Genomic DNA, 14,971 nt, shown 5'->3' on the forward strand with positions numbered 1-14,971 from the left:
CCTATAAAATCGATACTTGAATATAAAATATTATGCACTTCTAAGAATTTATGTAATATATACAAAGTGTATCTCAAAATAAAGATAAAAAATTTTAGGAGGTGATCCTTTGTCAAAAATTAGAGGGAGTTTGTTTTATATATATAAATATATACTTTTATATCTTTTCCTTATATACATATTTTCTAAAGAATATATATTTATATAAGAAACTAATTTTCATTTAATTTTCGATAAAAAATTATCCAAAATTCTCGCACTTATTTAAATACACCCTACATATTTTATATTTTTATGGAATAAAAGTCACTTTGGGTTGTCCCGTTTCGCTCAAGTTTTGAAAATATAATAAATATCAAAGCAGAAAAAAAATCAGAATTATATTTTTAATAATTTCAAACATTTTTACCACCAATTTTTATAATATTAAAATTTAATTGACAATGCTTGAATAAAAATGTTACATATATAAAAATCAAATGATTTCAAGAGATGAATTATATGCTTACAATCCTTACACATTTATTTGAGATGATCTTTTTGTCGGCTAGTCTACAATTATCAAGTTACTTTATTCAAATTTATCTATATTGAAAATAAAATTAAATTCAGAATTAAATATCACGATTATTTTTTGGATATTAAATGGATTGATTGCGTTAAAATATTGCTCGATGACAAATTTAAGAATTGAAACTTTGTTTGGCATAAAAATTATTTTATTTTTAATTATTACCAAAATCTTTATTTCCGTCAATATTATTTTTATTTCATCTTTAATATTGCATAAAAATCGCGTTTGGAAATTTTATTTTATTATGCAAATTGGAATACACAAATTTTGAATTTTTTTTATTATAGTTTCTATTATTTAATTTAAAAATGGGTAGAAATTATTTATTGCTTATTGTACTTGATAACTTTTTTTTGATGAACAATATTCGAATAAATTGCATATGGGGATGTTTGATAAACGCAAGATGCGTTTTAGGCATTCCACATTAATACCATCCGGATTAAATATATATATAGTCCTCTCTCGGCTTCAGCTGTTTGATCTTATTCTCACATTCGATTGCGAAACAAAAACGTTCCTCCGTTAATGTTTACGCTGGCAAATATAAAAGGATAGGTAAAATAAAAACAAGTGAAATTGACAAAATAGAAATATTATAAATAGAAAATTAGGATAAATTTTGATTGCAATTAATAAATTAATAATAATAATTGACAATTTCTATAATCAAATATAAGATGAAGGAAAAGCAAAATGTTTAAAATTTATTCGACAATTATTTTGCATGTATCAATGATATTTTTTTAATTAAAATTTAAATATAATCTTAGACACAGAGTACGATAGTATAAAATTATTAATATATATAATGGTAATAAAAAAAAGATATTAATAAAGGCAATTCTAATTTATGTTTACAAACATGTATATGTTCAAATTTTATTTAATATTTAACGAACTCAAAAAACGGCATTTAACTCTGGTAAATAGAATAAATGCATAATTTTCGATCGACGTACTATTATCGATGAAATATGAGAATAATATTTAACATTTTACATATTTAATATTTAATATTTTATATACAACGATACACAAATTATGATGTAATACAAATTATGACGAAGATATATTTTTAAACTTATATTGTATCTAAAACGCAAAATGATTCTAAAATATAAATAATGCTAGCAAATTTCGAAACAAGTACGTGATTCTAGAGTATTTTTAATCAAAATTAAGCTTTTGTATAATTAATATATATTTTACAAAATTGACATAAAATATTAGGAATACATCACTATAAACAAGTGTCGTTGTACTACTTTGTCTTCAAAATATTTTAAACAGAAGCCAAAGAGAAAGTTACTTAACAATTTTTAATGGTAACGCCAGTAAAAAGAATCTTATGTTCATTAATGTCACGCAACATCCAGACAAACGAATTTTTGCATTGAGTGCAATTGTTATTTTTTTGGAGAGATGAAAGGGATCCTCCATATTTGGTATAGAATATATTAATTGCATTAGCAGTAACGTCTTTTGATGTAAACTTGATATATGCACGATGATTCGCACTGCCAAGGTGCAGATTTTCTTCAGTAAAACCAAACAGATTGGCCTTCTCCGGACTTAATACATGTTTGATATCCAACATTTCTAACAACTGATCGATTGGCAATTCGTGCTCCAGTTCGAAGTAATCGGGGTATATCATTGTTTTATCCGGCAATTCTTCCAATGATATCTTCAGAGACAGTATTTCACGGAGCATTTCGGCTCCTTCTTTAGTTGCCAATCTTTCGACCAATCCAGAAATATCTTCATCAATTTTCCAGATATTAGGATTTGATAATTCCTGAACAGCTGGAAATAATGTGAACAGCCACGTCCGCGATGTTAATGCTATCTTAGTCACGAACATGCCGAATTTGCGAGATATGTCTGAAAAAATTGTAAGAAAAAATATGATAAAAGTTAATGGAAGCAAAATTACATTGCTGCATATATAATTTTTGTTTATATCAACAATTTTTAAAAATCCGTATATGTTTCTTGCATTCTCAACATAAAAATGTATTGACTTAATCACATTTTAATCATATATTGAAAATTTAGAAATGATATATATAAATTCATATAAATTGGAGAAATGTACATGTGTGTGCGTGCGTTTATATTTACTTTTAAACAACTGTAGAAATTGTTTTATCATACTAACATTTTTACTAGATTAATATTATTTATATAAAATTTTATATTAAACGTTATTTATAAAATAAAATATAATGTATATATTATTATTATTTATTTTTAAAAATAATAGTGTATAATATTTGTTAATATTAGTTGAATATGAAATTAGTAGAAAACAATTTCATTATATAGAATTAGATTAGAGAGATTAGAGAGATTTAAAATATATACTTATATTAAATAACATTAAAATTATATATTTACATGTTATATCGCTAACAGAGGAATGTTGGATATTGAGCCGAAGTTCGTTCGATAAAATAAAGTCCATATTGTTAGTGAATGTTCTAAATACCACAGGTTGAGGGATGTAAATCTGCATCTCGTTTAATTCTTCATTAATATGATTCATTATATTAGGAATTTCGGAACGATTAAACAATCTGCATTTTTCAGGAGTTATATATTTATTTTTTTTATAACATTTGATGTCTTGAATCCAACAACTATGATTTTTGCAATAAACGTTTTTATCCTGGATCAATAAATAATAGCATAAATGGAACAATTTTTAAAATTCTTATCCTTTTTAATTAAAAAACTTTAACTTTAATTGTAGATTACATAGATTTAATTTTAACAGTAGAAATTTATATTATATACAACATTATTCCACATAATCATTTTCATTATATTTTAGTCTAATATTATTAAATACAACATTATATGTAATATTATAATTTAATAAAATCATAATATTATCGACATATTTATGTATATTAGATTGAAATATTTTGATTAATAAAACAGTAATTATAATACTTTATATTTAAATATACATTATTGTTTAATAATTGCTTAATGACAAAATTTAATTGAATATAAAATTGTTAATTTTGGACTATCTATTTCTCTTAAAAACGTATTGGTATATTTGGTCCCGCTTAATAATTTATTTCACAATTATTATAATTATTAAAATGTTTGTTTAGCCTCAATCGATTGCTAATTTCCTACAAAGCAATCTTACCAACTAGAAAAAGCAGGAATAATCTGAGTTTTATTGTGTTATATAATAATACATTTAAATACTTTAATAATCATTGATCATGCATGTAATAATTGGTTAAATTACATATGTTGTGGAAAAATGTTAATACAACAACAGATAAATTTCTTTACCACATGTTCCTGTGTTTGTTCTTCCACTTTTCTATTTTCCACAATTCTATCTAATGCCCAAAATTTTGCTCCAAGATGTATCGGTAATTGGAGGATACTTTTCAATTGTTCCTTGGTCTCATCGCTGGATGCACGATAAACCATCATAAGTCCCTCATATAAGCCGTCTGAACTAAAGACAAATTCTTTCTGTGGCATTATGCAAATCATTTTCTGCAGACATTTAAAGTTGAATTCAAAACGTCCTATCTGAGCTATTGCTAAACATGGAGAACGAAAATGTGATAATTAAGCTGAACTAACAAAGATAGTAAATAGAGATATTACAAATAGAAAGTCATAATTTATTCTACAATCTCATCAGAATCTAATTAAATTCAATATATTATTTGAATAGCATTAAAATTATTCGACAAGTAATTTGCAAGACAATGATTTGTTTTGCAAAAATTCTTAATTTAATTTAAAATTTGTTAAAATATATGATAAAAGATTAGCAACAATGTATATCCTAAAAAATTATTAAAATATTCTTGAAGAAAATATAAATAAGTTGCAATATTACTAGAGAAAATATGCGATACATGTATTTTATAATTTTTGCTCGCTTTAGTCAAATATTTTTTATAATGTAAACTTTATTATAAATAAATTGATAATCTATATCTGAAAATAGATAAAAGAAGAGAAATAGTAAAAATTCTTTTAGATATCCGTTCATCAACTTCTAAAAATCAAATGTTAATTTATTTTATATTTAAATATATAGAATTCAATAATAAAAGACAATCGAGAAAGAAATAAGGAATAGAGAAAATTTTAAATAACAGTATCCGAAAGATATTGGAATATCTGCCCATGTTTACTAATATATCTACATAAGCACTATGAATTATTATGTGTATCGAAAAAATATAATCAACGTTAACCGACCTTTAAATAAAGCACATTATTTTACAACAATTGAATTTAACGGATCGCAAAACTTATTAAATGACTATCACTAAGTTAAATTATCGAAAAACTTTATTCAAAATGTAATAAAAAGTAAATATTTGAGTTAAAACAAATATTTTTTATTAATATTATTACTATTATTTATTAAATTGTGATATTAGAGATAAATTGGCGATAGATTTATTATGTTAATTTATATAATATTTTAGAACTTACGATTATACGTAGAACATTCCGCCATCGTAGTGTATATAATGGCAAAGTTGCTGCTTGGATTGTATCACGTAGACTGAGAGAAATGCTGATGGAAGACCAACTTTAACGAATTGGGAAGTTGTTGGTGTTGGGGAATTTCATTTAGTGAGAAAAAGACAAATATCGTTTAAAGTCACGTGTTCTCGTTCAGATTTCCGATTGACTAATGACGATTCTGCGCATGAAGCGCATGAAACCATGAAAGGTTCACTTTTCTAAGATTATTTGACTTATTTATAAAAATATTCGAGAATTTCTTCGATTATGTTCATTTTGAAAATTGTTTTGTAGAAATCAAAGAATCTATTATATATTATTAAGTATTTCTTTCATGTTTCGCAGGGGTACATAAATACATAAATTTAATTTTTAATTTAATCATGTAGCATTAATATTGAAAATAAAAGTGTTTTTAGTGGCTAGATGTAATTATTATATAAATATACGTATGTGAAATATATACATTTGCTTTTATAATTATTTTATATGTCAAAATACAATAAACGTATAATATGATAAAAAAAGTATATGAAAAGTATAACATCGAGTAAATACTAAACTTCCTTTTTCATTATTACCAATTTTTAGCAAATAGGAAAAAAGATGTGTGAAGAGGATATAATTAATGTACCTACAATACTGGAACAATAATTTAAGGCTTCAATAATAAGTTAAAACAGAGAAAATTATACACAACACATAGGAAACTTGACAAAATAAAAATGTATATTTAACGATTAGCGTATATTATTCAAAACATTTTCTGTGTTCTTTTTCTTATAGATTCGTTCTTTTATTTTGTTATAGATTCGTTTTTAAATCTTTTAATACTTAAAGCTTAAAAATATGTACGAGACATTTATTAAGTTATTAAATAATATTTTAGATCCTCTTTTTAAGTTAATTAAAATATTAAGAAATTACAAAACAACAAAACTTAAATGCAAGCAGAGTACAAATTAATAATAATCGGTCGAAAGCCGTTTGAGCATTTTGGTCAAATCGTTGACAATATTGCTTTTTTCGAAAAAGTGCCCTTAATTGTGCATCCGCGTGTAATATTTCGATAGCAACTTTGAATATCGATAAGTTTTTATTTTTGTAGGGTAACTCGCATATGTGCAAGTCTAGGTCGTAAGATACGTCTGAAAAATACAGAATAATAAAAGGATATAAAAAAATGATCCAAAAAGAAATAAGAGAAAAAGAGATCAGTGGAACCCTATAAAATCGATACTTGAATATAAAATATTATGCACTTCTAAGAATTTATGTAATATATACAAAGTGTATCTCAAAATAAAGATGAAAAATTTTAGGAGGTGATCCTTTGTCTAAAATTAGAGGGAGTTTGTTTTATAAATATATACTTTTATATCCTTTCCTTATATACATATTTTCTAAAGAATATATATTTATATAAGAAACTAATTTTCATTTAATTTTTGATAAAAAATTATCTAAAATTCTCGCACTTATTTAAATACACCCTACATATTTCATATTTTAATGGAATAAAAGTCACTTTGGGTTGTCCCGTTTTGCTCAAGTTTTGAAAATATAATAAATATCAAAGCAGAAAAAAAAATCAGAATTATATTTTTAATAATTTCAAACATTTTTACCACCAATTTTTATAATATTAAAATTTAATTGACAATGCTTGAATAAAAATGTTACATATATAAAAATCAAATGATTTCAAGAGATGAATTATATGCTTACAATCCTTACACATTTATTTGAGATGATCTTTTTGTCGGCTAGTCTACAATTATCAAGTTACTTTATTCAAATTTATCTATATTGCAAATAAAATTAAATTCAGAATTAAATATCACGATTATTTTGTAAATATTAAATGGATTGATTGCGTTAAAATATTGCTTGATGACAAATTTAAGAATTGAAACTTTGTTTGGCATAAAAATTATTTTATTTTTAATTATTACCAAAATCTTTATTTCCGTCAATATTATTTTTATTTCATCTTTAATATCGCATAAAAATCGCGTTTAGACATTTTATTTTATTATGCAAACTGGAATACACAAGTTTTGAATTTTTTTATTATAGTTTCTATTATTTAATTTAAAAATGGGTAGAAATTATTTATTGTTTATTGTACTTGATAACTTTTTTTTGATGAACAATATTCGATTAAATTACATATGGGGATGTTTGATAAACGCAAGATGCGTTTTAGGCATTCCACATTAATACCATCCGGATTAAATATATATATAGTTCTCTCTCGGCTTCAGCTGTTTGATCTTATTCTCACATTCGATCGCGAAACAAAAACGTTCCTCCCTTAATGTTTACGCTGGCAAATAAAAAAAGATAGGTAAAATAAAAACAAGTAAAATTGACAAAATAGAAATATTATAAATAGAAAATTAAGATAAATTTTGATTGCAATTAATAAATTAATAATAATAATTGACAATTTATATAATCAAATATAAGATAAAGGAAAAGCAAAATGTTTAAAATTTATTCGACAATTATTTTGCATGTATCAATGATATTTTTTTAATTAAAATTTAAATATAGTCTTAAACACAGAGTACGATAGTATAAAATTATTAATATATATAATGGTAATAAAAAAAAGATATTAATGAAGGCAATTCTAACTTATGTTTACAAACATGTATATGTTCAAATTTTATTTAATATTTAACGAACTCAAAAAACGGCATTTAACTCTGGTAAATAGAATAAATGCATAATTTTCGATCGACGTACTATTATCGATAAAATGTAAGAATAATATTTAACATTTTACATATTTAATATTTAATATTTTATATCCAACAATACACAAATTATGATGTAAGTATGACGAAGATATATTTTTAAACTTATATTGTATCTAAAACGCAAAATGATTCTAAAATATAAATAATGCTAACAGATTTTGAAACAAGTACGTGATTCTAAAGTATTTTAAATCAAAATTAAGCTTTTGTATAATTAAAATATATTTTACAAAATTGACATAAAATATTAGGAATACATCACTATAAACAAGTGTCGTTGTACTACTTTGTTTTCAAAATATTTTAAACAGAAGCCAAAGAGAAAGTCACTTAACAATTTTTAATGGTAACGCCAGTAAAAAGAATCTTACGTTCAATAATGTCACGCAACATCCAGACAAACGAATTTTTGCATTGAGTGGAATTGTTATTTTTTTGGAGAGATGAAAGGGACCCTCCATATTCGGTATAAAATATATTAATTGCATTAGCAGTAACGTTCTTTGATGTGACCTTGATATATGCACGATGATTCGCACCACCAAGATGCAGATTTTCTTGAGTAAAACCAAACAGATCGGCCTTCTCCGGACTTAATACATGTTTGATATCCAACATTTCCAACAACTGATCTATTGGCAATTCGTGCTCCAGTTCGAAGTAATCGGGGTATATCGTATTTTTATCCGGCAACTTTTCCAATGATACCGTCGGAGACAGTATTTCACGGAGCATTTCGGCTTCTTCTTTAGTTGCCAATCTTTCGACCAATCCAGAAATATCTTCATTAATTTTCCAGATATTAGGTCTTGCTAATTCCTGAGTAACTGGAAATAATGCGAACAGCCATGTCCGCGATGTTAATGCTATCCTAGTCACGAACATGCCGAATTTGCGAGATATGTCTGAAAAAATTGTAAGACTATAGAAAAAAAGTGATAAAAGTTAATGGAAGCGGAATTACAATGCTGCATATACTATTTTTGTTTATATCAACAATTTTTAAAAATCCGTATATGTTTCTTGCACTCTCAAAATAAAAATGTATTGACTTAATCACATTTTAATCATATATTAAAATTTAGAAATGATATATATAAATTCATATAAATTAGAGAAATGTACATGTGTGTGCGTGCGTTTATATTTACTTTTAAACAACTGTAGAAATTGTTTTATCATACTAAAATTTTTACTAGATTAATATTATTTATATAAATTTTTATATTAAACGTTATTTATAAAATAAAATATAATGTATAAATTATTATTATTTATTTTTAAAAATAATAGTGTATAATATTTGTTAATATTAGTTGAATATGAAATTAGTAGAAAACAATTTCATTATATAGAATTAGATTAGAGAGATTAGAGAGATTTAAAATATATACTTATATTAAAGAACATTAAAATTATATATTTACATGTTATACCGCTAACAAAGGAATGTTGGATATTGAGCCGAAGTTCGTTCGATAAAATAAAGTCCATATTGTTAGTGAATGTTCTAAATACCACAGGTTGAGGGATGTAAATCTGCATCTCGTTTAATTCTTCATTAATATGATTCATTATATTAGGAATTTCGGAACGATTAAACAATCTGCATTTTTCAGGAGTTATATATTTATTTTTTTTATAACATTTGATGTCTTGAATCCAACAACTATGATTTTTGCAATAAACGTTTTTCATTATATCCTGGATCAATAAATAATAGCATAAATGGAACAATTTTTAAAATCCTTATCCTTTTTAAATAAAAGACTTTAACTTTAATTGTAGATTACAAAGATTTAATTTTAACAGTAGAATTTTATATTATATACAACATTATTCCACATAATCATTTTCATTATATTTTAGTCTAATATTATTAAATACACACAACATTATATGTAATATTATAATTTAATAAAATCATAATATTATCGACGTATTTATGTATATTAGCTTGAAATATTTTGATTAATAAAACAGTAATTATAATACTTTATATTTAAATATACATTATCGTTTAATAATTGCTTAATGACAAAATTTAATTGAATATAAAATTGTTAATTTTGGACTTTTTATTTCTCTTAAAAACGTATTGGTAATTTTGGTCCCGCTTAATAATTTATTTCACAATTATTATAATTATTAAAATTTTTGTTTAGCCTCAATTGATTGCTAATTTTCTACAAAGTAATCTTACCAACTAAAAAAAGCAGAAATAATCTGAGTTTTATTGTGTTATATAATAATACATTTAAATACTTTAATAATCATTGATCATGCATGTAATAATTGGTTAAATTACATATGTTGTGGAAAAATGTTAATACAACAACAGATAAATTTCTTTACCACATGTTCCTTTGTTTGTCTTTCCACTTTTCTATTTTCCACAATTCTATCTAATGCCCAAAATTTTGTTCCAAGATGTATCGGTAATTGGAGGATACTTTTCAATTGTTCCTTGGTCTCATCGCTGGATGCACGATAAACCATCATAAGTCCCTCATATAAGCCGTCTGAACTAAAGACAAATTCTTTCTGTGGCATTATGCAAATCATTTTCTGCAGACATTTAAGGTTGAATTCAAAATGTCCTATCTGAGCTGTTGCTAAACATGGAGAACGAAAATGTGATGATTAAGCTGAACTGACAAAAGTAGTAAATAGAGATATTACAAACAGAAAGTCATAATTTATTCTACAATCTCATCAGAATCTAATTAAATTCAATATGCTACTTGAATAGCATTAAAATTATTCGACAAGTAATTTGCAAGATAATGATTTGTTTTGCAAAAATTCTTATTTTAATTTCAAATTTGTTAAAATATACGATAAAAGATTAGCAACGATGTATATCTTAAAAAATTATTTAAATATTCGTGAAGAAAATATAAGTAAATTGCAATATTACTAGAGAAAATATGCGATACATGTATTTTATAATTTTTGCTTGCTTTAGTCAAATATTTTTTATAATGTAAACTTTATTATAAATAAATTGATAATTTATATCTGAAAATAGATAAAAGAAGAGAAATAGTAAAAATTCTTTTAGATATCCGTTCATCAACTTCTAAAAATCGAGTGTTATAATTTATTTTATATTTAAATATATAGAATTCAATAATAAAAGACAATCGAGAAAGAAATAGGGAATGGAGGAAATTTTAAATAACAGTATCCGAAAGATATTGGAATATCTGCCCATGTTTACTAATATATCTACATAAGCACTATGAATTATTATGTGTATCGAAAAAATATAATCAACGTTAACCGACCTTTAAATAAAGCACATTATTCTACAACAATTGAAATTAACGGATCGCAAAACTTATTAAATGACTATCACTAAGTTAAATGATCGAAAAACTTTATTCAAAATGTAATAAGAAGGAAATATTTGCGTTAAAACAAATATTTTTTATTATTATTATTACTATTATTTATTAAATTGTTATATTAGAGATAAATTGGCGATAGATTTATTATGTTACTTTATATAATATTTTAGAACTTACGATTATACGTAGAACATTCCGCCATCGTAGTGTATATAATGGCGAAGTTGCTGCTTGGATTGTATCACGTAGACTGAGAGAAATGCTGATGGTAGACCAACTTTAACGAATTGGGAAGTTGTTGGTGTTGGGGAATTTCATTTAGTGAGAAAAAGACAAGTATCGTTTAAAGTCACGTGTTCTCGTTCGGATTTCCGATTGACTAATGACGATTCTGCGCATGAAGTCAACCATGAAAGGTTCACTTTTCTAAGATTATTTGACTTATTTATAAAAATATTCGAGAATTTCTTCGATTATGTTCATTTTGAAAATTGTTTTGTAGAAATCAAAGAATCTATTATATATTAATAATTATTTCTTTCATGTTTCGCAAGGGTACATAAATACATAAATTTAATTTTTAATTTAATCATGTAGCATTAATATTGAAAATAAAAGTGTTTTTAGTAGCTAGATGTAATTATTATATAAATATACGTATGTGAAATATATACATTTGCTTTTATAATTATTTTATATGTCAAAATACAATAAACGTATAATATCCCTTTCCAAAAAGTGCATGTTATGTATTCTCGCAATATCTCGAATGTATTGTTGCCTTTTTATCGTGATGCCGATTGGTTGTTGGTTGTCGAGCATTTCGTGCGCTATGACTTGATTCACTCGTATCCTCGTATGTTGGTTATACGATATGACTGTCAAACTGTCATACTGATAAACTGTCATACTGATAATTAATATGAAAGAAATTAAATAACACAAGCGCGCGCTGAACAATTCTATTACAATTTCCTATTGTAACAAAGGTAAGGTAATTGTAGCAATGCAAGTATAATTAAATATAATATAATATAATATAAATATAATATAGTAACCTATTTATAATATAGTAACCTATTTAAATTATAATAAATTATATAATAAATTATATTGTATATAATAGAAAGAAAGAAAGTGACGGAGATTAATCGAGAGAAATAAAGAAAGGAAAAAGGACCATAGAAAAGAAAAAGAAAGAGAAAGAAGAGAAAAGAGGATTCGTAAAAAATAAAGAAAGATAAAAACAGAAGGAAGGAAGAAGGAAATATACAATATTAGGTAAATAAATTTATTTTTTATAAATTTAATAAGTGTATATATATATAAATATAAATATATACATATATATATATATATATATATATATACATATATTTATATAGGGCATATCACACATAAATCAATCACTTTTTTATTTGCTTTATTTTTTTTATGTTTTTGCATTTATTGAAAGTTGTTTCCATGATTTGAAAATATTTAGACATTCTTGAATAGTAGTATTTTGCAATTTCATACCACCGTAACGATCATATCAATTTTAATCTAATTTATTTTTTTCCCTCAATGAGACCCCTTAGATTATTTTCTAAAAAATTGATAACATTTGCGACTTAAATACAAAATTTTTGAGCCATAAACAAAGAGGGGATTCAAATAATTTCAACTTTTTAACACCATTTTTTGAAATTTTTTTTTTCGACAATTACATTCCTTAATTTTTTATATTACTCCAATAAAACAGAAAAAGTTTACAAAGATAATAATTATATAGTTTAAAATGTTAGTAGTCGAAAAATAATTTTAATATTATTTATAACTATTTTTTTGCTATTTTGCTCGAAATAATGTTTGTTAATTTATTAGACGACTCGTATCGAAAGAAAAACTTTGCAAATAAAAGACTTTAATTAAATATAATACATTTTATTAAAAATTATAACAAAGAAAAAGAAAATAATTAAAAAATAAATTATTTTAATAAATTATTTAAATTATTAAAAAATAAATGTTATGTTATAATTTTTAATAAAATAAGAGCCAAATCGCGGATGATAGTGCATTTATTTCCTTAGGGGGGAACAGAGGATGTATTGAATTAAATCTCTTGTAGAGATTATTCCAATTTTAAATCTTGGCCGTGACCAAGTAAAATTTGGTGCTTTGTGCACAAGTATTTAATTCTAACGAAAAAATTTAGTTTCGTTGGGATAACGTACTGTCATCCGCGATTTGACTCTTATTGCCTGTCTTACACTTTAAATTTATGTTTTATTTAATTAATGTCTTTTATTTGCAAAGTTTTTTTTCGATACCAGTCGTCTAAGAAATTAATAAACATTATTTTTTAGCAAAATAGCAAAAAAATAGTTTTAAATAATATTAGAATTTTTTCTCGATTATTAATACTTTAAAATAAGTAATTATTATCTTTGTAAACTTTTTCTTTTTTATTTTAGTAATGTAAAAAATTAAAGAATGTGATTTTAGGAAAAAAATTGCAAAAAATGGCGTTAAAAAATCAAAGTTATTTAAATCCCCTTTTTACTTATGACTTAAAAATTTTGTATTTAAGTCTCAAATGTTATCAATTTAAAAAAAAAAATCGAAAGGATCTCATTAAGCGAAAAAAAATAATAAAATTGTTTTGAAATACATAATTCAAGTATGAATAGAAAGAAAAATCTAAAAAAAAATCATGGAAATTAATTTTGGAAACTACTTTTAATAAGTGCAAAAATATTTAAAAAATGAAGCAAATAAAAAATGTTTATGGAAAAAAGTGGTCTATTTGTGTGGTATGGAATGCCCCATATACATATATATACATATATATACATATATATATATATATATATATATATGTATATATGTTAATTTATAGTTTATAAATTATATATATAACAGAGAAAGAAAAAAAAGTGACGGAGAATAATTAAAAGAAAGAGAGAAAGGAAAAAGAAGATTAGTGTATATGAAAACTTTCTAGGTAAACTATAATTTAATGAAAAATAATGTTTCATTTAGAAAATTGAAAGTAATTTTTATATAATCTTTAAATGAATTAATCACATTGTCTTACGTCCCCCTCAAAGATAAAACTTATACAAAATATTTTTTCTTAAAATGTTTTATTTTTAAGATAAGCAATTGCATTTTTAAAAATAATAGATCTAAAATAATAACCTGTATATATAAAATTAATATGTATAATATGTAAACGTTTTTATTTACAGTTAAAACGAACGAAATATAAGAAAAATATAAGAAAGAGAAGGAAAGAAAAATAGAGAAGAAGAAAGAAAACAAAGAATATATAAATAAAAAGGAACTAAAAGAAAAATAAAAAAATATTATAATTATAATTAATAAATATTATTAATAATATTATATCTATATATATATTTTTAGTATAAATTATTTCATGATTTACTGTTATTTAATAGTTACTTAATAGTTTAATATATGTTATTTAATTAATTATTTAACATGTTATTTAATATTATTTAACTTAACTTAATTTAATTTAATTTATTTATTAATAATTTAATTTAATTTAATTTATTTATTAATTAATTTAATTTAATTTAATTTAATTTGATTAATTAATTTTAATTTAATTTAATTTAATTTGATTAATTTATTTTAATTTAATTTAACTTAAAACATATAAACTAATTAATATTTATTAATTAATATCGCCTATTAATATATAATTATATTATAATATAATATATTTATACTGT

At 23.3% G+C, this 14,971-nt stretch overlaps 2 protein-coding genes across 4 annotated transcripts; both read right to left on the bottom strand.

Annotated features, from left to right (window-relative positions):
- Positions 1-1,770: 1,770 nt before the first annotated feature.
- LOC114930265 (uncharacterized) lies at positions 1,771-5,236 on the bottom strand. Its single transcript, XM_029302008.2, has 4 exons — positions 5,069-5,236; positions 3,896-4,155; positions 2,978-3,248; positions 1,771-2,461 (listed from the first exon to the last, which is right to left on the bottom strand). Exons 1-4 carry the CDS (start codon positions 5,091-5,093, stop codon positions 1,887-1,889), a joined length of 1,131 nt encoding a protein of 376 aa, XP_029157841.2. The 5' UTR covers positions 5,094-5,236; the 3' UTR covers positions 1,771-1,886.
- A 1,844-nt stretch (positions 5,237-7,080) lies between these two features.
- On the bottom strand, positions 7,081-11,542 carry LOC114930266 (uncharacterized). 3 transcript variants are annotated; one of them, XM_029302011.2, is made up of 5 exons: positions 11,403-11,541; positions 10,228-10,487; positions 9,300-9,576; positions 8,244-8,777; positions 7,081-7,433 (listed from the first exon to the last, which is right to left on the bottom strand). In XM_029302011.2, the coding sequence occupies exons 1-5, from the start codon at positions 11,425-11,427 to the stop codon at positions 7,429-7,431; spliced, it is 1,101 nt and encodes a 366-aa protein (XP_029157844.1). In that variant the 5' UTR covers positions 11,428-11,541; the 3' UTR covers positions 7,081-7,428. The 3 variants fall into 3 exon arrangements, with proteins under 3 accessions (XP_029157844.1, XP_085346198.1, XP_029157842.1); XM_085490072.1 differs by lacking the exon at positions 7,081-7,433 and having other exon boundaries at positions 7,931-8,777; positions 10,228-10,399; positions 11,403-11,542; XM_029302009.2 differs by lacking the exon at positions 7,081-7,433 and having other exon boundaries at positions 7,933-8,777; positions 11,403-11,540.
- Positions 11,543-14,971: the final 3,429 nt, after the last annotated feature.

The sequence above is a fragment of the Nylanderia fulva genome, unplaced genomic scaffold, assembly GCF_048542155.1.
Source record: "Nylanderia fulva isolate GAGA-0341 unplaced genomic scaffold, ASM4854215v1 Scaffold96, whole genome shotgun sequence".
Taxonomy (NCBI): Eukaryota; Metazoa; Arthropoda; class Insecta; order Hymenoptera; family Formicidae; genus Nylanderia; species Nylanderia fulva.